This window comes from Phaenicophaeus curvirostris, chromosome 11 (assembly GCF_032191515.1).
Source record: "Phaenicophaeus curvirostris isolate KB17595 chromosome 11, BPBGC_Pcur_1.0, whole genome shotgun sequence".
NCBI classification, from domain to species: Eukaryota; Metazoa; Chordata; class Aves; order Cuculiformes; family Cuculidae; genus Phaenicophaeus; species Phaenicophaeus curvirostris.
In genome coordinates this window covers 17,528,460-17,552,010 of record NC_091402.1, presented here as the reverse complement: position 1 = coordinate 17,552,010, position 23,551 = coordinate 17,528,460, and the positions used below count along the sequence as shown (strand labels likewise).

The 23,551-nt window shown below is 38.2% G+C and overlaps 1 protein-coding gene across 1 annotated transcript in view; it reads right to left on the bottom strand.

Moving 5' to 3' along the window:
• The window catches only part of EEFSEC (eukaryotic elongation factor, selenocysteine-tRNA specific), a 115,264-nt gene that overhangs the window by 38,779 nt on the left and 52,934 nt on the right, over positions 1 to 23,551 (bottom strand). The window contains exons 5-6 of the mRNA XM_069865624.1: positions 13,607 to 14,245; positions 487 to 643 (exon numbers count right to left, since the gene is read on the bottom strand). Coding sequence (XP_069721725.1) covers positions 487 to 643; positions 13,607 to 14,245 — 796 coding nt within the window. The remainder of the gene's footprint in view (positions 1 to 486; positions 644 to 13,606; positions 14,246 to 23,551) is intronic.

The following is a 23,551-nucleotide window of genomic DNA, read 5'->3' as shown; positions in this document are numbered from 1 at the left end:
AGCATGATTTCAATGTTACTGACACTTAACAAGGACCTAAGTTTTGAGACTGGAGTTTGTTGACACATGACATGGCTTCAGGTCATTCGGTCTCACAATGTAAGTCACAGCTGCCATCATTTAATTAGAAGTACAACCCACCAAATCATCAGTGGTCCAACTGAGTAGGTACTGATTTCAAAACTTCAGGAGTGTTACTACTGTTAACATTCAGACTTGCAATATGGAAAGATCCTCTACACTCGACATAGACAACTAGAAGATGGTAGATCCAGACTAGATACAAGAAAGAAATTATTTACAGTGAGGATGGTAAAACACCAGAACAGGTCATCCAGAGAGGTGGTAGATGCCCCATCCCTGGAAACTTTGGTGAGATGGGGCTCTGAGCAACCTGATCCACTATAATGGATCTTTAAATGGTCCCTTCCAATCCAAACCATCCCATGATTCCATAGTTAGTATTTTTTAGCTACAAGCACGTACCTGGAATTCGGATTTTAAATTTGCCACTTTGCCCAAAACCACCATCTATTATTCCATCTTCTCCTGTAGACAGTTTGACTTTCAGACCCACGAAAATCTGGATGTTTGTTTCCTTCTTGAACAATGAACGACCAATCACACTGTAATCATCAATCACCTGCAAAAGAAATAGAGCTTCATGAGACTACAATCCAAAGTGACAAAAAAAAATTATATCTATAAGATGCACATAAGTTTAGCAACACCTACCACCCTGCCCTTGGAAAACCATTTACCCTCAAATGACAAAACTCTAGACAAGCCATCTAAAGTGTGGAGTTTAAGGCAGTTTGCATCTAAAACTGTGGATGACTATGTGAATTAATATACTTCTGCTTTCACCCCGTTTCCACAAATATAGGAAGAATAAAACCTGCATCAGAACATGCTATAAAGATCAGTTAATTAAAAAATCTTTTCTGCTTTGAAACCTTCCTACAGAAGTCACTTCAGTACTTATGCCCACAAAAAGTCTATTCCACTCCTTATCCTACACCTAAGTACATTATCACCTACATAAACATTCTGTCTGTTAGCTCCAGAAGCATGCTCCAACAGCTACTTCCAAAGAAATGACAGAATTACTCAGAGTTTCTAAAAAGAGCTTTTTAAATATTCACCTTTACATAACTATTGATTTGTTAAACTAAAAGCCTTATGACCATTGTATCCAATTTTAATTTCAAGGTTTGTAACCCAGTGGGAAGAACCATTCCAAGTTGAATTCTTAATTAAGCTATCAGGAACAAGAGGCAGCAAGGTTGGTGGGTAAGGCAAGATAAACAACCTTCCCTTAGGCATTACAAAGTATAAGGTGCAGTGAAGTGAGCCTAATCCTGTAGGTGTGAATATCCTTGTATACCTTAGCGCCTGGAGTTACTCCACCTCGTAGCCATAGCAAGAAAATTTATTTACTTATCAGAAGAAATAAGTGGATATTATTTATATCTTTTCAAGATTTTATTTTTTTAATGTGACTGCAGTTGCAGCTCTTTTTCATATCTTCGGAGCTCTTTTTGGATAAATCTAAGGGTTTAAACAACCAAAGTGACTTAGAATTGTAAAGAATTATAACCAATTTTGAGCACTCCTCTTTACTCCGTTTTAATTATGACTCAAAGTATTGCAGATTTATTAAGCCTTCCCTGAAGGCTCTTCCATGAACAGTAGTGCATATACACACTCAAATCCCTTGTATTCTTGTTCACTATTTTGTTACATGTGCATGCCTCTATTTTAATGCCAATCTCAGTATGAAAATAAACCTAGGATCAGAAATTTAATTTCTGTTTTGGTTTAAATGGAATTTTACTTCTTAGCCATAAACAGCCTTGAAAGGACTGCACAATATTAGCGAGCACCAGCAGGACCTCATTCAGTCCCAGACCACATGCAGATGAAGGATGAGAAACGTCTACAGCCCTTCTTCCTTCTTTCACCTGGAAATCACACCAGTACAGGCAGCTCTGCTCCCAGCTGGATATAGGGTCAAGGCTGTAGAAGCATCATCCAGATGTCTCAACAGCATTCGCTGCCTGAAGATCCACCCCACATCTTTTCCCAAAAGATCTTGTTTCTAATTTTTGATGTGTCTATCCTCTTCATCCCATCCACCACACAATGCTCCGTCAAAACTGCTTGTGAACCATTAATAGGAATATCACTGCTTGGCAACCTCTGGCTTAAACGTAAAACTGAGTAATGTCTTTTACTAGAGCTACTGATAATAGGTGGTGGCAGAAGGGGAAGATAAGCTTTCAGGCACATTCGCCTTTCTTCAGGTCTGAAAACAGAAGACTGGCAGAAAAAGAAGCTGTTAATTCCAGCCCAAAGAAGCACTTACATTCTCAAAACCTTCATTTTTCAAGTTGCATTACCTCATGAAATAAAAATATTGCTTCTTCCGATAACTCTTTTATTCCTAAAACAAGAACTTCAAAACTGAACAACCCTTTTCTCCACTGCTGACTACATGCTGCTTATCCCTGTACTCAACTCCAGTGAGGACCTTCCATGTATCTACTATTTTTGTATTTATCCCCCCACAAAATGGCACAGGAAGCCAACTTTAAAGACAACATAAACATATTTTATTTTTCCAAGAGCACTTCAAAGTTATCTTTAACTTAATTAAAAACGGGATTACAGGGTGAACAATCATACTAGGTTCAGTTCAGAGCCTCCCCAGCAAGTCTTTCAGAAAAAACTGAGACTGATTTCTATGAACAAGAGTTACAGGCATCATGTATCTTGGACTAAACTAGTAATGATAACCTACATTTGATGACTGTAACAGCAGCAAAATTTAACACCATTTAAGTATTCCATACTCACTTAATACCTTTTGATTTTAAATTCCCTCATCTTCTATAAGTAAATGTGTTTTTAAGGGTCTTTCTCTTGCACACATCGTTTGGGAAAGTAACGAGGGGGTCCAGCTGCACTGTTCCTTTCACACCAATGGTCAACTTGTTAAAAAAATCCCTCCATTTGCTGCCTGATATGTTCTGTCCATATCACTGTTATTCCTTGGGCAACTCTTAAGGCCATTAGAAAAATCACTGTTTTAGTGGTGCTGAGATAAGAAGTGCTCACTGACTTGCCTGAGCAGCTGTTTGGAGTACAACCTTTACAACCTGAAGCCTCAGACTCCTACATTAAATACTGTACTTCATGGTCCCCCCAGTCAGCCTAGCGCTGGTTTCTCCCTGAAGAAGAGTAAATAATCAGAGAAAGCCTCACACAAAAACGAAGATAACTGATCAGCCTCTACAGTAAAATACATAGGTGAAGGTGAGTTAATTACTACAAAGGAAATGTCCTTTTCTCAACTTTAAGGCTATTCTATAAAAATAAAATAAAAATTAAATTTTTGAGTTTGTCTTCCTTTATAAAAAGACACAGAAACACATGTTGTTCTCTCCAACTGAAACTCAACACTTCCAATTACTTGAACCAGCAATTTACCTCCAATCGCTGGATTTTAAGTTAATCCCCTTTGAGTTCTCAGAACATCTACAATGGCAATCACTTTGCCTATTAGCTGAATAGCCTTTTGGGAGATCTTTCTGCTTTTCTCTCAAACACTCTTTTTTTTGTTATAAAATATTATTAACTTAAAAAGCCAAACGCCGCAAAGACAGTAAGGGATACGCAGTCTGCTCTGAAGCAGCAGCAAGGGGCCTAGCAATGAGGGCAGACTAATTTTATTAACTTCAGGGAAACTTCAAAAAGCTTTAGGGCTTTAATGCCAGACAGAGACGACCCCAAAAGTCAGTTTAAGTGCTGCATAAACAAAGGATTAGAGCAAGAAAAAGCTGAAGGCTCCTTGCATTTCTTGTTTATATTGTCATATGACCTAGTGGGAGTGGGAGAGGGCTGCCTCGCTGACTTTAATCCCCCATGGTGTACAGTGGCGTTTCAGTTCACTGACCTACATTACGATAATATTTTTTTAAATTTATGGGCAGAGGTGCAGCATCAAACTCACTTAAGGATTTAAAAAAAAAAGAAAAAGAAAAAGGGGGGGGAGAAGGGGATGGGGGGAGGAATACCCAGAAGAGAAAAATTTTCTGACTGGTATCGTCTCCCCCTCTCATTTAGGTTAGATCAGCAGCTTAGAAAGGGATTTCAAGTTCAAAGGGAACGTCTCTGTTACTCTTGTTTTATGGCTTAGACCAGAGGACACAATAGCACTGAGTTTATGAAATATCCCTTCCCACTTGGCTTTTGTATTTGCAGGAGAAAAGTAAACAGCACTTTATAACCATAGGTGAAGTACGTTGCATCGCTGGCACACAGCACTTCTGCTAAAACCAAGCAGTTTCCAGAAAAAAAGTAACCACCTCGCACTGCCCATCTCAGCAGAACTTACGTTACCATATATTGTTCACAAAGCCACAGTTAATGGTACATGTGTTGGTACCCAGTGAAAATCATAGTATAATTCCAAGGAAAAATAACTCCCTGTTTTCCCTTTGAGCAGGGATATCAAGCCATACTGTCCAGCCTGTTAAACCACTCCAATTTTTAAGATAACTTGGAAATTATTGTCATCTGAACACCCCCTCAAGCAATTAATCACACATATTTTGAGCAAATAACCCCATGTCTCAACATACCTGTAGAAAAAAAATAAGGGGATCAGAACAAACACACAGGAGGAAACAAAGCAGTGCCAGAATGTGACAGGGAACATAAAAGGTTTTGAGACAGAGAAAGTAAAAGCACTGAATAGTAAAATAATAGAAAGAGACACAGAGAGAAAGAATAATCTTTTCTGATTTTATCTAAAATTATATGGTTTTAAATAGAAATTAAACTTTTTTTTTTATAAGGATAAAAACAGGTCTGAGGATTATTCTCAGCAAGCCAAAAAATGGCCCGTTGAAACCAAAGCAGAAAACAACATGAGGGGGAAAAGAACAAAAAAGAATCTATAACTAACACTGAACATACAAAGTATTTTTATTACTTTTTTGTACTTCAGGAAAAGTACACTTGAGACATCTTCATCACCATTGGTGACAGCTCATTTATTTCCAGAAAACAGTTCCAAGCACTTTCCATTTCTGTGTCAGAACTGGGAATGCTTTGGAGGCTACAAATTCCTTTTTTCCTTTTCTAAAATGTGGCTTCATGCATGGAGAAAGTGATGGAACATGAGAGGCCATGAAAAGGGTGAAGGAGAAAGGAACCAAAAGGATTTCCCCGATAACTTGGTTTGAAGCTTTTTTTGATTCTCCAAACACTGTTCTAGCTTTTAGCTTATCACTGAGAACAAGGTGAATGACTGTACAAAGAAAGAAGGATTTGGTCAGCCACATTGTTTCCTCAAGAGCTTACATCAGCATAGAAGTATTAAAGGCTTTTCTTTCTGCAATTCCCTCTGGCACTAGAAGCTATGGGATGTGTGCTGGGCTCTAAAGACCTACTCACCACACTCCCAGTGAACAAAAACTTCTGCCTTTGAATATCCATCCAGGAGAAAGGAATAGAGATGAAACGTTCATCTCCTTCGGTATTTCATGTCTCATTACTGTTGTTTTAATTGAGCAAAAAGCCTTCACAGACATCTCCACATACCCACCACCTTGGGTTTTCATCTCTTCCAAGCCTGTATTTCTTGCATCCAAGAAACATCTTCCTTTCTCTGCCCTTCTCCTCCTTTACTAGTCAATGTATGATTACATTTGAGAATTTCTAACAAGCAGTTATAAATGCCCATCCCTTTACTGAGCATTTTGTCATAACCTGGTTAAAACAAGTGCAGGAGTGGAAAAGGAACCTTCAGTGTTGACTCTGGACAATGAGTAAGAACTGCATAACCAAACCAGTTTAGATATTAAGAGGTCTATACATAACACTTGGTGCTCTCCAGGCACATGAAGTATAGACAAGGCACTAACTTTATTATACACCTTTGTAGTGCAAGTTTCCTCAACCTCAGCATGTGGATCCTCTACCCAAAGCCCAACAGTCAAACGCTTCTCTTGGATAAGTGCTTCCTTCTGCCACTTGGTTAACAAGGTTTGTGGTATCAAGCAATACAAGTCTGCACTACGGCGCTGTATATTTCTAATTTAAATCCAAGTGAAGGTGTACAGCAGGGGGGTGGATACAGTTCAATTATATGTAGGTTTAGTTTTACTTTACCTTTTTACTTTAAAAAGGTGTAGGAAATTACATTTATATAAAACCTAAGTTATTTAAGTTCCAGAATTGGACACGTAAGAAGTCAAGAAATGCCAGATGTCCATACAACCTTATTCCTGTCCCTCTTTAATATGCCTTATGATACAGTTCCACATGACCACATCCAAAAAAATTTCACAAGAACCCTGCTTTACTTAAGTGCACAGGGCAGAAACACAGGGGAACAGAATTAATGTTGCATAGGCAACTTTAAATCTGGTATTTCCTAACTTTCAAGTGCTTGATTTTGCAAACTAAGTAGCATTCTTAATTTATTTTCGTATCCAATAAATAAAATGGCATATTGGTTGCCTTGCTGACAAACAGATTCCCCCACAGGTGACTCTTACACAACCTCAGAAAAATCAAGACCAGCTGTCCATACACTTGTAAGACCCAAAAGTATGTCTGCATTTTGAATTTAATAATATAAATAATAACCATAGGTGTTACTCAAACCTTGTAAAATTCCACTACCCAGTCATGTGGAACAAGCCATTCTTTTCTTGGTGAGTGAATTAAATACCAATCTTTTCATATGAGTAAGCAAGCAGATTCTGTGACTTAGCTGATACACTTTTAGGACAAAATCATTCTACTGTGTTAATCCACACGTTCTGTCAGTAAAACATCACCACCCTTTTCTCTGTACTGTTTAACAGAAATGATATTTCTCTTTAGTGAGCATATTGCCCTCCATCCCCCTTCCCCCAGTAAACTTCTCAAACTCTTCTACTTTAAAACCAGAGTCCATAAATAAAAGCATCTTTTATATCCTATTTTACAGTGCATTTTAACTAGTGAATGTACTGTGCGCTTTTTTTCACCTGATTGCCCTCATCTCTGTATTATTACTGTATTTAGCATACCATCAGCAGCCAAGCAGAACCAAACAAACTCATGTTCAGACTTCAAAGCAGGAAAAATATTAATTGTGGCGTCTGCATGTTTACAGTAGGTGGAGTGACATCCACCACTTCTCCAAGCCAGAGTCACAGAAGGTTCTGCAGACAGCCAGGTCACTGCCTGTGCCTGCAGGCAGCGCTTCATCAGTTTTTGCTGCAGAGTTTGGTTTTGTTGCTTGCTCTGTGCCTGCATTAGTTTGCACACCGCAGCAGTCAGGCAGAATACTTCATTGCCTGGCTGATGCAGTGTTTTACTTGCTATCCTGCTGGAACTCCAGTGCCACAATAAGAGAATAGCAGATGAACATTAGCCCTAGAAGCCAATGAAACATCCTTTATCTAGAAACATTAAACAGCAGAATCTAACTATCTGAGCAGGTAAAATTTACTTTTCTGCATTCCTAGTAGCACTGCAACGATGCAACAAAAAAATGAAGGAACAGCATTTCTGTAGCAAATATTTTAAATAAAGTGCATAGGCGCAACTCTGAAACAAAGCCTGGTATTACAGATTTTGGAAAGGATTCCATGAAAAAAAATACCAACGTTGTTCACACATAATCTTTCCAAATAGGAATACTCTGGCACTCTGATACTAACATAACATCTTCCCAAGCAAAGACAACCTCCCCAGAATTCTGGTCTCTTCTTTTAAGTGAGCCACATTGGATGTTCCTATTCACACATGGATAAGTTGGTTTTTCCTCCTCTGTACCCTTCTTGGGCAGTCTGGTTAAGTACATGGCTGAGCTACTATAAGCTTCACACAAACGCTGTAAACTGAAGATTGGTGTTTTCGCTCATAAAAGTCCATAAGAAATTAAAAGACAAAATATGGCTGGTAATTTTTAAGAAACGCCATTTTCACAACTGCTACTTTTCAAAACGTCTGGTTCTCTAAAGGGTCATTGCTGGACATCAACAAAATTAAAAACTATTCTCTCAAACTTCTTGCAATTCCTCATCTACAATATCTCATCCTTCTTCTGAAAGGCCAGAAAAATCTTTTAAGTGATGGTGACCAAGACTTTCTATTTGGCCACTCAGGTAATGCACTTGCTCTCACACAGCTCTTGTTATCCCACTGTAAGAAGAGAAAAAAAAAAATGCTTCTAAGAGACACTGAAAAAATAAGATTTTTCTCTTCCATTCAAGCTTCAGAAGAGATACTCTGATAAAAATCTTGATAACTTACCCTGCTTTCACATACTGCTCTTGTAGCAATACTTTTCTCCTTCGGGACACTTTGATTGCACCAATATTCAAACAACTAGTAACACGTTGCTAATTAATAAGGGATTCTTTCATCCTCCAGAAACTAAGCATGTAAAGGTACATGATGGCCTGATCCCCCATGAGAATGAGTTCAATAAGAAAACTCACTGTCCGGCAACCCACAAAACTTGGGAACTGAGGAGCTATGAATAAAACCAGGATGTCCCATAATCACGACATATGGAAGGAAACTACTGAAGAAAAGTGCAACTTGATTACCATCAAATACATAAAGCCTAAGAGCAAGGTAAATAAGAAAAAATACATTAAAAACCTTGAAATATAAAGAGAATTAATTCTTCTTAATGTCAGAGCAACACACGGAAAGCACCTTTAGGAAGACAAGCCCATTCTCATAGGAAAATATTCTGCTGTGCTTAAAACTGGCAACGATCACAGCTGAGACATGCATGTATTTTTCACTGCACAAGCTTGAAAGTGCAGAAAGTGCAGCTTATGCTGTGCAAGCAAGGCAGAGAGTTTTCCTTCTCCTTTGTTTCTGCCACAGAGCTAGTGATTTACGAGTATCCTTGACAATAGGACCCTGTGACAATCATCCCAAGATAAGTCCTGCTTGAGCAAACACTTCCAAAACAGGCAGAGTATCTGAGTCATGCAGGAAAGCCTGGTACGCTTCTACAGTTCAACCTTCAAGTTGAAACTCTCTGCATTCAACCTGTATGTCCATAGAAGCTAAAGAGCAAATAACGTGACAAATACAAAGGCTTTGTCCCTGAACTGGGTAACCGCTTCATGAGTCATTAATGTGCAATGCTGTGTAGAGGTAAAATTCAGAGAGGAAGGTATTTCAGAGATGGTATTAGGATTAACACAAGCATCTCTACCTACAGAATTGCGAAGAGCTGACAGGTGAGCAGCCCCTCTCCCATAGCACAAGACCAAGGGCAACAGTAGCTGTTCATCATTCCCTTGTCTCTAACTGCAGAGGCTGCGGATCTGCTTAGGGTCAGCAAGCTCACGTTCACAGCCAGCACCCTATGCCAATTTGGAAGAACAAACTCTCTCCACAGCATCTCATTTGCCCTTTTTTCACCAAGATTCCCACATCACGCTCCTTAAAGCAACACCAGTGTTCACAATAGCACTCTCAGCCCTGCTTTTACCTTTTTATCAGTACAAGCCACTTGTTGCCAGCCTAGCTCTTTTTCCTATTGAAAGTACATTTGTCAGGCAGCCAAGGTTTTGCAAAAATAAAGTGTCCAGAGGGCGACAGTTTCTGCCTCCACATAACCACATCAGAAACATGCTCTTGACAGAAACTTCCTTCCAATGAACTTCTCCCCTGTCTTAAGCCCTCTTTGCAAGAGGAAACTGGGCTAATATGTCATATCATTTTTAAATCATCACGTTAAGCAAATACAAACCTTTGCCAGTGCCCTCTGAGTTTGAGGGAATGTAGATTACGGTTTTCCTTAAAACTAACCCCTAAAGACTCACTCTTAACCCCAAAATAAATCTGGTCTAAAGCAAAACAGGAGCATCCATGCACTTCTACAACAGTTCAAAGCAATCAGATAAAATCCCAGCTCCAGTCTGAACCACACAACTTCTTCATAACCAAGATGCAATCCTGGTATAGGTGTGGATCCCAGGATGCCTCAACCTGGTCACTATGCAGCATTTCAGACAACACTAACTTAGCCAAAAAGGCAGATGATAAATGTTTTAAGACCAAATTTCTCAGGTATTACAGTAATATATACCTAACACCCCACCCCCAGCAGATACACAAGCAAGGATGTGAAAAGAGAGGCTCTAGGATATGCTGCAAATGGGTAAATTCAAAGATCCTAGTGAAGTACAGTAGTCAGGCTTTGGTTCATTCTCTCCCAGTGCTCCACTCAAGTTCTGGTATTAAACAGGCAAGATACCAAAAGAAAACAGTGAGCAGTAGAAAAGAAGTGCAAGGATACTTGAATTTTTGTAGAACATCACTTCAGCAGATGAGAAGAAACGGGAAGCTTAAGTGACTTTTCACTAAAAAGTACTAATTCAAGACATTTGCTAGTCTAAGTATGGTTTTGTACTTTTTTAAAATATGGCGTTTTCCTTGCTTGTAGATTTGACTTCTATGTAAAACAAAAAATGTCACCATTTGCTCTTAAAGGGCCAAAAATACTAACAATAAACGTCCTCCTTTTATTAAAAAAATAAACCTTAAAATCCAGGGGGGTGCGGTGCACAAGAGGACAAAAGAAAAGTTGTTACACTGAAACTTAATGAATTTACAATTCTTACTATCCCATCAGTGCTCTGAAATTAATCAGAATAGGAACAAAAAGCCCAACTATAAATGCCTGATTTCTCCCGGGTAAAAGCAGGGAATTTATTTTAATTCCAGCAGCAAGCAGGGGGCTTGGGAGAGCCCACATCAGATTAGCTGAAGCCTTTTACAGACAGGTACTACTGAATTCCAGTGCAGCCCGGTTCTGAGAGCGTGTTTCAACTCCGTGCTGAACCTGGGAAGGCAGACGTTACATGTTCCTGCTTCCCTCTCTCCCAGCCTTTCAGGAAGCTATGAAGCTGATTTTCCCCTGCAATATTCTCTAGAGGAAAAGTTCACCTCTCATGAAGGTAACATGTATTTTTTAATTATTATTATGTTTTATGCCTCCCTAGGGAAGGTGAGGAGGGGGGAGCTTCCTTGCTCAACAGAGAAAGAAATTTTCCTGTATCGGTGCCAAGAATAGACACCCTAAATTCAGCGATCCTAATCTCCAGCCATCCATCAGCAGCAGGGTGGGACCAGCTGATTCAGATTTTCTATTAGCTAGTGACTTTGTGTACTAAAATAAGTCACTGTACCACCCAATTGTTCCTGCTGCTCTCTGCTCTGCGAAAGCACAGACTGAACAGTCGATGAATGCTATAAGCACTTCCCCAGCAGGTCCTTTATAACTGGCATAAGCCTCTTCCCACCAACTCTCCCAGTCCCTGCATGCCTCTGACTTTACACCATGAGTGTTTCTTAGGACATTTGCTCCACTATCCTTCTGGCACACATCAGGGAAAATGCCAACTCCAAGCATCTATGGTACCACAAGAGGCAGAATCTAAGAACAAACCTATCATCCAGACAGAAGATTCAATGGCAACTGTTCATTTACAGGGCCAATTAGTATTCATACAGAGATCCAGGCCCATGGTGTGTGGTAGATGAAGACAGGACAAAATAATGAAACCCCAAGCTCCGTATTTTAAAAGCCATGGGAAGATAACAGAACAGTTCACGAATATATCAGCCTAATAAATGACTGTTGGTTAAATGTCCACATTCATTGGTTATTTTTTGGACCAGCAAATAGAATCACAAAATCTGATTAACATTATTTCATTATTTACACAGTAAAATTAATAGCAGAATTAAATTGGCAAAGGATTTGAAAGCAACACTAAATAAAAAACATTTAAGAAACACAACCAAGACTAACAGCAACATCTGTTAACCCAGTCAGGCAACTCACACTATTGGTATTCTACAGGTTTTCAACTCTCATTGCCTAGTGTCATGAACTGGGAGCAAAAATAAAGAATTCTAATCAGTTCACTTCAGTTAAACAAAAACAGAAGTCACGTGGGTCCCCTCAGATCATACAAACTTCCGTTGTCATTCACGTTCATACAGCTACAGAGAAACAAAAAGAACTGGCAGGCCAGGTCTTGCTAAAAAGTGCTAAACCAGCAACATAGAAACCTCCAAGAAAAGAGGGAAATACAAATTGCCCATTTGATCAATTAATATGATGAGGCACTTAGAAAAGAACCTCATTAATTCAAAATCGCATCCTGACAGGGATCTTGTTTTTTTACTATTAAATTAGCAAAGCAAACAAACAAAAAAGTATTCAAGAAGTCCGCATTACAAGTTGTAAACACGGTAAGTTATGCTAAGGGTTTAGTCTCCTACAGTAAAAGTCAGGAGAGTTACTATGCAGTACTCAAAACGGCTCTATGGAATTTCAAAAAGAACACCAGGCATTTTCTGCAAACAAACAGGTTTTGAATTAGAAAACTAAAAATGAATAGTTCTTAGAATCATAAAACCACAAGGTTGGAAAAAACCTTTGAGGTCATCAAGTCCAATCACACCTGCCTGCCACAACTTTAAGTACCTCATCTATCCATCTTTTAAATACTTCTAGGGATGGTGACCCAAAAGTTAATAAAACACCTACTATAGTACAGTATATCAAGTAAACATTTGCTAAATTTTACATCAACTCTGCTCATTTAGGGGCAAACAAATGAACTCTATGTATTGCACATCTTCACCTAAACCATTCATTGTGAAAAATTCCAGTACAGGATGTATAAACAAATGGTTCTCCACTGATTACTGAAAGGTAACCATCACTAATATCAAACTTACAACAGCAGTCTAATAATACCAGGCCATTACAGAAAGTGTATCTATCCATACTGAAGGGGCAGCAAAAATTCCCAATTAAGTTCTACTCTAGACGCTAACTCCTTCAGAAAGAACCCCTATTTTTCTGTCACAATGAGGTGGGTCAAGCACAGACACTGCAGCAGATTAGCACCTGTACAACATGGAAAAAAAACCATGCACTAATCAAGGGCTCCAGTTTTTCCACATCACAGGCTCAATCCAAATGTTAGCATGTTACAGGTTCTGTAAGGCATCTTGTAGGAGATTCTTTGTGCTTACTAAAATAAATGTTAATAATTCAAGCTCTTATTTAACAAAACATGAAAATACATAAAAGAATTAATAGTGCTCTTTGTGCTGTTTAATCTAATGCTACTTTCTATTTGTTTTACACTGTCTTTAGATTTTCAATGTACTGCAGAATAACAGTATAAAGTATGTGGTTGGAAAGCTGAAAGTTTTATCAACAGGGAGGAGAACAGTTGAGCCATTTAGGAAGGTACACAAACAAAAGCAAGCTTGCAGGAAGAACAGAGTGGCCAGATAACAAAATGATGCTGTTTTTTCATTGATCCAATTACTCAACACTGCATTGCACTGAATAAACTAGACACTTTTAAGCAGTGATTTCTGAATATAAGCAGGAAAAATGTAATATGCTATGTAAACAAACTTTTAAAATGTATATGAAGACTCTGGAACATAACAGTGAAAATTCTGTAGCCCATCAATTCAGGTAGTTACACAGAACAAATGATTTCCCCTTCCCACATACAGCGTTAAAAAGAGAGCTTACCCTTTCCACTTGTCCTTTTTTGTGCTTCAGTTTGTACACTTTCAGCTTTGGAAGGAAGGTCTCCACGTAGTTCTTTTCTTCCATGCCTTGGAGCAGTACCCCATGGAAAGCCAACCTGCAGGTATTTGCATGAATATCTGTATCCAGCTTGGAGCCGATCACAAGGCACAGTCTAGGACAAGTGACTGGCTTTTCAAACTCCAGCAAAGCCCACTGTTGTCTTGGGAGCTGGACTTCTGCTTGGCCATTTTCTTTGTTCTCCTCTGAAGAACTTGAGTCCTTGGACAAATATTCCTCTTGATAAAGATAATCTTTTTCAAAATCAAAAGCATTTTCTTTAATTTCTTCATTGAAGTCATCAGGGGCTGGACTGAAAAACATCACTCTTCCCATAACCGTTTCATGACCAACTGTGATATGGAACTTGGCCTTGGTGTGAAGAGGTCCTCGAAAATACTGGATTTTCTTCAGGGAAATAATTGCAGCATGGATGGTGTGAAGCGATTCTGGGGTGCAAATTAGGCCTCGTTCTAGTAGTTTCGGATCAAACTGGGTTACACAGATACCCACTCTGTCACCCTGCATAGCGTAATTCACAGGAGTATGGAACATCTGCATGGACTTGACTTTCTTTGTCACCTAATAACAAAAGAGCAATAAAAAAAATTAAGCATTAGTTGCATATTAGTGCAACACCAGCACAAAGCTATATATCACACCCTGCTCTCTTAAGATGACTGAACACCTAGGAGAGTCCACAATTCAAAAACTAGAAAGTGAATAGACTAAGAATACACTCCATCATTTAGAATTACCACAGGTTTGAGTCTCTTAGCTTATTCTGCTTTTGTTCATCATACTGTAAGATTATCATGGCCACAATTATGTTGATATTCACATCATCTGTGCTGTAATACCCACACACTACCCGCGAATCAACAGATACAGCCAAGCCATTGAATAGCTTAATGTACTCCCCGCAACCACCTGCATCAAAGATATGACTGTTTTTCCCAATCCTTCCATGAAAATAGTTTCATACACTTCTTTGACTTCGTTGAATTCAACTGTAAAACGTTCAGAACAAAAAGCCTTTCCTTATAATGTATTTGTACAACATTGAGCACAGTGAAATCTTGTAAACTATTACTGCAAAAATAATTAGTTACACAAGAATCAACCACCCCCTGGTCTATGATATTCCATAGATGTATGCAAGTCCTCAAAGTTTTCTTGCAAAGATTTGAATGTTCATAAATATATGGCTTGCATCGCTAACGCTGTACTTCCAGCTGCAAGGACTGTTGTAGAAAAAGTACAGTACTGGCCACCATTAATACTTAAAATTTATTTAGCTCTTCCCAGATGCTATAACTGTTTGACCTCACTGAGCTTGCTGTCGTATTACTTATCATAAGGAGTTCTCAAGGAGATAAAGAGAAAAAAATAAACTTTTGAAGATCAGTCTAGGCTGTGGTTCAACAGACTAAACCAGTTTAGTTTAACAAGGCTTCATTTTGGCTTTTCTTTTAGTTCTGCAAACCACCTTCTAATAAAACTCTGCCCTCCTCTCACTCCCTCCAACTCTGCATGCAAGCAAATTTTTTTTTTTTTTGATAATCCCTTTATGTTGCTACCTGTTGCATTCACACTAATGCTGGATGCTTGGATAGATAACAACTCTGCTTGAAGTTCCTGCATTATATACCAAGCTTTTAATGCCGAGACTATATTTTTGACAATAAAAAAAGAAATATTTAATTAAGTACTTGGATGAGTAACAGCAAAATTATACGCAGCGTATTTTTGAAAGGCTGGAACACTTAGAAGACTCTAGAAAAAAAAAAAGACTACTCAGAGGGAAATAAACTGCAGAAACTGAGATCAAAATAGAGGAGTAGATGAAAAGTCAGTTGGCTGAACTAAAACCTTCACTAACTAGAATAGCTTATATACAGTTTATAACAGTAAGCAGGTAGTTTCTAAAAAGTAAACAGGTGAGTGAAATTAGTACAGGAAATATTTGCCAGTCTCTAAAACAGTCCATACATTGATCTGAAACACCTTTCACAGAATTCAGATAACATTAAAGAATAAAAATCATATTTAAAAACCCCCATTCTTGTGTGTACGTACTGAGAATACATCTCTGCTTTAATTAGGTATCTATGAAATACTCCTCCATAGTGTTATGCCTAATCTCTCCCCTTAATTTACCTCAAACGCTTCGGCTTGATGCACTTGGCACGCAGCTCATAAATAACAATCAGAAGGAGAATAACAAGTACTTTTAATAAAATATTCACTGCACATGATTAAACTTTTTCAATGAGATTTCAGTTCTCAACCATGGCATAGAGAGCTGGCTTGTATCAGAATACCTGCTGTGTTCTTCCACGTTTCTCAGTGTTAAACTAGATTAAAGAGTATACAATTGTAAAAAGTCACTTTCCATGACAAAAGCTTGCTGTAATTCCTTTATGTGGGGGAAACTTAGCAGCAGAGTATCGATACAGGAGTATTTTCCAGTCTTGCACGAGGCTTTACCAGGATGGCTCCTGCTCATGCATTTCTGATGATCTTCACAGTCTCCAGCGCAAATTCAAGGAAAGTTCTGGATCCAGACTAATTCTCTTTCAGGCTGCTCTTTCAGAAAAGAGCATCCTAATTAAAAAACCACTGAAATCTGCAGAATCATGTAAAGTAAAGCTTCTTCCTCCTCAAGCAAAGCAGATTATCTGTGCTGCCTCCAACTCTCTCATGAGAGGGAAGCTCCCCAGCCTAGCCGCGCTCACCCACAGCTTTAAAAAAAAAAAATCATCTGATTTCTTTGTAGCTGGGCCTGGCTTTCAGAAAGGTCTGCTTGTCCTTGAACACATGAAGGGAAAGCTACTGCATTACTCAGCCTACTCAAGATCAGCACTTCATACTGACTCATCTAGTACCTTGCAGGTGATTTAATCAGCCCATCTAGATTTGTTTCAAATGTAAACACTTTTTTTCTCCTTATATTCACGGCACATATTCTTGTATCTAAGGTTCCCATACACATATCAGTGGACAGAAGAAAAGCAAATGGGTAGAACACATTCAAGTCAATTCCTTTTTTCTGCTACGTGTTCTCAGTACCAGAATCAACTGTAAAAGGAGCATTTAGCACAGTATCTTAACTGACCATAAACCCTGTTCCAAGACCATAACGTGTAGGAATTGGGTTCTCACCAAAACACTAGAGTGTGCTTAGGTGACTGGAGAGGGGGCTGTATTAGATCACACCAGAACCGAGTTGGAATTGCACCTCCTTCTAAAGGTCAGACATGGAACCAGCAGAGAAGTGAATCAGTGAGTTGATCTGCACCCACTGGATCAAATAACAAGAGCCAGAGTAGCTTTAAATCACCAGCTTCCTGTTTTCTGAGCAGACCATGAACATCGGTATGGTATTTCATTCCATTTCACTCTGACCCCAACTGACAGAGACATTTGTCCTAAGTTTAAAATACTCCAAATGTAGGGCTTTTTCCAAGAGACTGAAGTACGTAACTGAAATACATCTTTATTTTGTATGCCCATTGAAATACAAACCTGGAAGCACTGAAAAGGATGCAACTGGCCCTCAGTATTAGATTATTTCTCTCATACATATCTAGTTTCCCTATGTAAAGGGATCCCCACAAGTTATAGCACAGTTCAAAAATCTCTCACTAGTTTTCTTTAGTTTCATAGCAATTGCAATTTCAAGGAGGGAGTTAGGATAGGATCACTTAGTCCACCCATCTACCAAAAGAAAGTTGCTTAATACTTTCAAGTATTCTGTCCTGGGCAACAGAAATTCCTAACCAAGACCAGCTATGACCAGTATCGCTGGCATTTCTTTCCATTTATTTTGAGCACCTAATGTTTGTCATCAAAATGCTGTCTGTAAAACAACTTCTATCTCATCTTGTTCATGAAAATAGTGGAAGGCCCATACCGAGCGCAACTTTAAAGAGACAGACACTATTGTATACAAGCAATGTAGGTAAACATGGGAAACTTGGATACCATTATAAAACTTGCTACAAACTTCACTAAGAAATTCACTCATATTTTGTTTTCTAATAGTTGCACAAGGGAATTGATTATAACTCATGATATAAATCAAGAACCATGTGTTGAAATCTTACATCATTTGCAAAAGGATTTGTTTCACTTTTTAAATTATATTTGTATAATCACATTAACGTTCCTAAATCATTATGTGAAGGTCTATAAAAAGAGTGAGAAAAGTTTGCATTCAACAATGCAGATTTGAAAAATGCGTAACAGAAATCAAAAGCACCCAAGCCGTTCAGCCCTTGAGATAAACAAAAGTATTCAATATAGGAAGAGAATCTGTTATTTGAAGACCGAAGTAAAAGCCCACTAAGATTTGCAAAGCAGTTTAGTACAGACTAATAGAAAACAGGATACAGAAAAAGTCTATTAATGACTTTTCCCGTGATATGTGTTTTCCTTTATTTATCCAAGTTCCATTAAGTTATCAACCATATGCCATTGCTCAAAGCTTCTTCAGATAAGAGCCTAGCCATCCTGATGACTCTCCATGCTGGAAGTGCATCTTTCCTGTAGAAAGATACAGCAACCATACTTCCCTGTAATATTGTTGATAAATGACAAAGTCAAAACAATTAGTCTCAATAATCTATTATGAATAAATACTGACCATAAATGTAGAATTTATAAAAGGAATATTACATACATATGACAAAAACAGACCATACTTTAAATGCGGGGGACTCACAGGTTTAAAAATAAAATAGATTTCAGAGCCCAGCTGAGAGCTGCATCATTAAATTTACATCCAAGAAGGGAGAGTAACTGTAAATAAAGCAAGCACTGTTTCAGCCTTGAGGTTTAAAAATACACCAAGAGCAAGCCTGCCTGAATCAGCAACCAAACAAGAGAAAAAAAACCAAACCAACTTTAGAGGCACAAATTGCCCCTGTATTGCAGCAGTGCCAAATACAAGAAACAACACCCTAATATCATCCACTAGAAATGCCTCCTTAGAAATGCCTCCTTACAGCTGAAGGGAAGCAGCAAGCTAAGGCCCAACTGCATGACCAAAACGCCTCCCATACCTGTTGCTTTTGAAAGCAAGGATTGTCTTCCTCCCTGCTGCTTTACTACAAATCCAAATAAAGAATATGATGCCTCCAGTATCACCTCTTGGTGGTCAGAGGAGATCAAGCTGCACTGTCTAAAAAATTGCAGCCCACTTGTTTGAAAAGTGACCACAATTTTTAGCTTTCAAGACAACCCTTGGCTATGCACATATATTGAAACTAAGCAGAGCTCTAACTCGCATGTTAGAGCAGTCTTATTGTGCTCTTATCTTCTCATAACTTGTCTTCTTAACATGAAGCATGCTGAATTCTTTGCTTTATGAGGGATGACCATTCACAAGCAAAGCTGTGTCCTACAGAGGAGCACTGTGTTTAGCAAAGAAGGTAAACCACTCCTGCTTGATATTGTCAAAAGGACACCTTGACTGTGAAGGCACAAGACACAATGCACGTTCAGAAGTTATGAGTCAGGGCCTCCACCCTACTCCATCCATATCTGCCGTACAAATGAAAAAAAAACCCTCTTATTTTAAAAATTAAGATATGGAATGCCTTCTTAATTTTTTGAGGTGCCTTTGGGGTTCACATCATATCTCAATGAACATTAAAAAACGGTCACGCCAAATCTTCAGCCAGGATTTCAAGACAGCCTACAACAAAGATAAAACAGGAGCTGTCAACAGTACATTGTGAAACAACAATCACATCATGAAAACTTTGCCCACTGCTCAGGTTGTGCCAACAACACAGTGGCAGGTAAGACCAACTACAAACAGCAGAAATGTCAAAGAGAGAGAAATAATTCCAAGTTTGCAGGTGCCAAAAAGATCATGTGGCTTAGCAACAATTTTCTGAAAGCTCTGGAGTATTTTTATAATCTATTATTTGTACGCAGCTCCCCTTAGCCTCCAGGTGGGAAAAGAATATAGCATCTGGAAGAAGAACCATATCACACAGAATGATTCTTTCAACTTGATTTTTAAAGTGAAGTTTATAAGAGCATCACCGTATGACCACTGTGGTGCTGATGTAATGCTACACACATGCTATCAGATTTCATTCAATATACCCCTCCTTCTGATAAAACAACACCACAGTCTGAGGAGTCTACACTGCTACACTGGAAAAATAATATAAGAAGGGATACTAAAGTCCTTTTAGCTTAATTCCTTTCACACCATCTAAAATATAGCTATTGGCACAGTAAATAGAGCAGCGGGTCAATGATCTTACTCTCATGCTGCTCTGCTTTAATACCATAATTTTAGTTTAAATTACATGTACGCTATGTTCATGCACACAATCACAAATCAAAAATTAGCAAGCGTTAAGATTAAGATTTTGCACATAAAGTTAAGTGACCTTCTGAGCCTATGCATTCTCCCATAGCCTTTAAGTATATAATATCTCTTTTTTGTCTTTTTTTTTTTTTTTAATAGAACCTAATCCACCCCATGCACAGACTGGGCAAAGGAAACTATTCTCTATTTCTTTTATTCTTGTGACTGAACTGCCCTGAATTCATTATTTACTGTAAACCATCTAATTCACACTGTATTGCACGTATGCTATCTTACTGGAGTATTTATTTGGTAAAGTTCACTGATCATGTCACCCTTGTGATACAATACAGCATTACACCTCACCGCAGATAGGAAACTCAACTGCATGATTTGTCATAATGAAAATTCTCAAGGAAAACTCAGCATCCAGTTTTTTGAGACCAAAAGGCTGATTTTTCAGAATATGTATCATTTCATAACAATTTTCTTCATTCACAGTGAAGCTTTCAACAGCCTCAACCACTTCAGCCAATTTTCAATTCACACCAAAAGCCCCAAATCTAACCCACATCTCCCCAGCTTCCACATAAGAACGCTGTGCGAGATGTTTCCCAACATGACGTGACTCTCCTGTCTATACATATTGCCACAGAAAGCAATCACGTTGGTCAAGCATGAGTCATCCTTGCATTATTTCCCACTAACTACATATTCTTAGTATGCTCTTAAAACTTCCACCCCTCGCATCCCCTCCTCTTACCCAGGATGCACAAGCAGAACACCAATAGCCCCAAGCCCCACTGCACTTTTATTTCCTCTCTGCATTGTCTCTTCTAGATTTGCGTGAATCTATCCACGTAGGAGAGGATGACATCCCCTCTTCTTCCCCTGGCAAAAAGAGGATAACAGCCTGCAGTTAGGGGCGAGATCTCCACGCTCCAAGGATACGTGGAAGAAAGCAGAAGCTAGACACCTACTATATGTCCTTTCATCTCCAAATGACTAAGATCTCTCACAGTTTTTTTGTAACCAAAAATGAATCTTAAGATATCATTAAATCAAGTGGTACTGCTTGTGGCATCTATCACTAGAGGTGAGAAAGTATTTGTTTTAAAAGCATAATATAATGCCAGCGAGTTTAGGCAGCAAATATCTAGGCAAAGAACATCAGATCCACCGTAAAACTATGGCACACAATAAGCTTAACATTTACGTGCCAATTAAAATTTCTGCAGCTTATCAAGAAATATTTCAATAAAACATTTTCAAAGAAACAAAATCCAAAAAGAAGTCAAACCCAATGCAAAATGATCGGTTAAAGAAAGGTTGTCTGGAATTTTCTTCTTTCAGCAGAATGAACTGAATTCTTTTTTCCAAATTGATTTAGGTTTAGAACAATAATAATACTTTTATCTGAGCACTTCAAAGTCACATGCAAAAGAATATATCACAGTAAACACAGGGTTGAAGGTTTTATAGAAGAACTTCTACTAGGATTTTTTTCTTTTTCTTTAAAAGAAATTTGTTTACTACCAGTCTTTGAAAAGCATGAAAGGGAGGAAACTACAGGGTAAAAAGGAAAACTTTTACATGTAAGGAACATTTGGAGCTTTGTGAGAAGGCTGATTTTGGTAAAATGTGCGACGTGTAGCCCAATGTGAGTAATATTATATCTCAAATAAAAATCAGCCCATGAATATACATAATCCAAAAGGTAATTCTCCCAATCTCTAAAATGTAATGGAGCCACTCTAGATCACTGAGGCATGAATATTTACCGTATTCAGGCTTTACTGCTCTCGATCTGGGTTCAATTTTGCAAATTAAAATGAAGGCTCTGTGGATAGAGAGATTAAAGAAGAGCATCCCAAAGCCTGCCTGTTTCCTTGGTGTGGTAGCAGTGATCTGGTTACCCTTCTGTTAGGTTATTTCTTTTTACTTAATGGAGTAGGTCAAAAGCAATTGAGAGTGGAAAGAGGAGGTCATTATTGGGTCATAACCTTGGAGTTAAAGGCTCACTAAGGAAAACAAACACAGAGTGAACATAAAGCTGCATTTAAAAATAAAACCTGTAATGAAAAATAATATTTTCAGCTCTTTTCACTTCTATTTTGACAAGTCGAGGGGAAAAATAAGAACAAAGTTCTTTTGCTCATTTCTTTTTCGTGAACAAAATTCTACTCTTCCCTCTCTAGAATAAGCTCATTACTAGGAGCCATGATTTATACAAAATGAAACAAAGGTGATGAATAATTACCAAGAGATCTGGTAGGCTTCATTAGCTGAGGCAAACGTTAACATTAATCGTCATGATTTGTACATTTTCTAGGAAATACTTGGAATATAAACACAACAGCTCTCTACTTCTATGCAGCAAACAACCAAACACAAGTATGCACATCAGTACAAATCAAATGATGCAGTGCTACTCCTGGTGAATTCCTTGTACTAATTATAATCAAAACAAAGGCTACCTCTGCCACGAGTGGAAAACGTAATTACTATCAGACAAGTATTTTTTGCAATAATCCTTTTTGTGAATTAAAAACCAATTGGTATACAAAATCTTTGTAGATTTTTTTTCTTTGAGGTAGGATTTTTTTGCAGCAAATTTTAAGAATTCAACTGGTAAGCAATTTCTAATATAAGTCAGTAACAACGATTAAGATTAGATGAGTAAATTTATATCCTCTGCACTGTGTATTTTCCAAATCCCAGCAGTCGAGCCTGTAGTAAAGAACAAATGGCTTTATCCTTACCACCTTTAGCAAATAATACTAAGCTTTTAAAGGAACAAAGCAGCATGGGGCCAAGTTTGATATAGCAAAACCAAATTCTAATGCACAGACAAACAGTAAAAAGAAAAAAGTTTTGTTTACAGTAATGATTCTAATTAATCCATTCACATGTAGCTGAGGAAAGAAAGGGAGCAGAAGGGAAGAAAAATGGAGAAGAAAAACTGAGGAAAGAATTAAGAGACTGGATCTTTTGAAACTAGAAATGAAGCCAGAAGTAGTGGTCCTCAGCTAGCAAAACCAGCATTTGTCATATAGAGGGGCCACGTGATATCTTATGAAATAAGAAATTCGCACTTTTGTGCCTCCAAGCTACATCCTGGTACCAAAGGGTTACTGTGCTTTGAAACCTTCACCAACGGCTTTACCAAACATTTAATATTTTTCTTTCTGCCTTCTTAAAGGCCCCAGATGTGTTCTTGCAGATCAAAAGAGACCAACTTATAAAGTTAAACGAAATCAAGGGCTTTTGTTCCGAGGCATCGTTGCTGAACTAATTATTCCTGGATGTTGTTTAATGAAATAGCAGTGCCATATATTAAAACAGTTAACAGGATGAGTTGCGTGAGTTATAGGAAAGGTCTGATCTGAGATTATAAATTTAAGGTTTTCTTCAAAGGAGATGAAGTAAACTACTCACAACTCCCCAGTCCTTTCTGTCACTGGAAGACTAAAATAAAGGAACCAAAAAAATGTATGAAAGCTGAAATACCATTCTACATATTTACCCTTCCCTGAATGATAGAGAACTAAAGACGG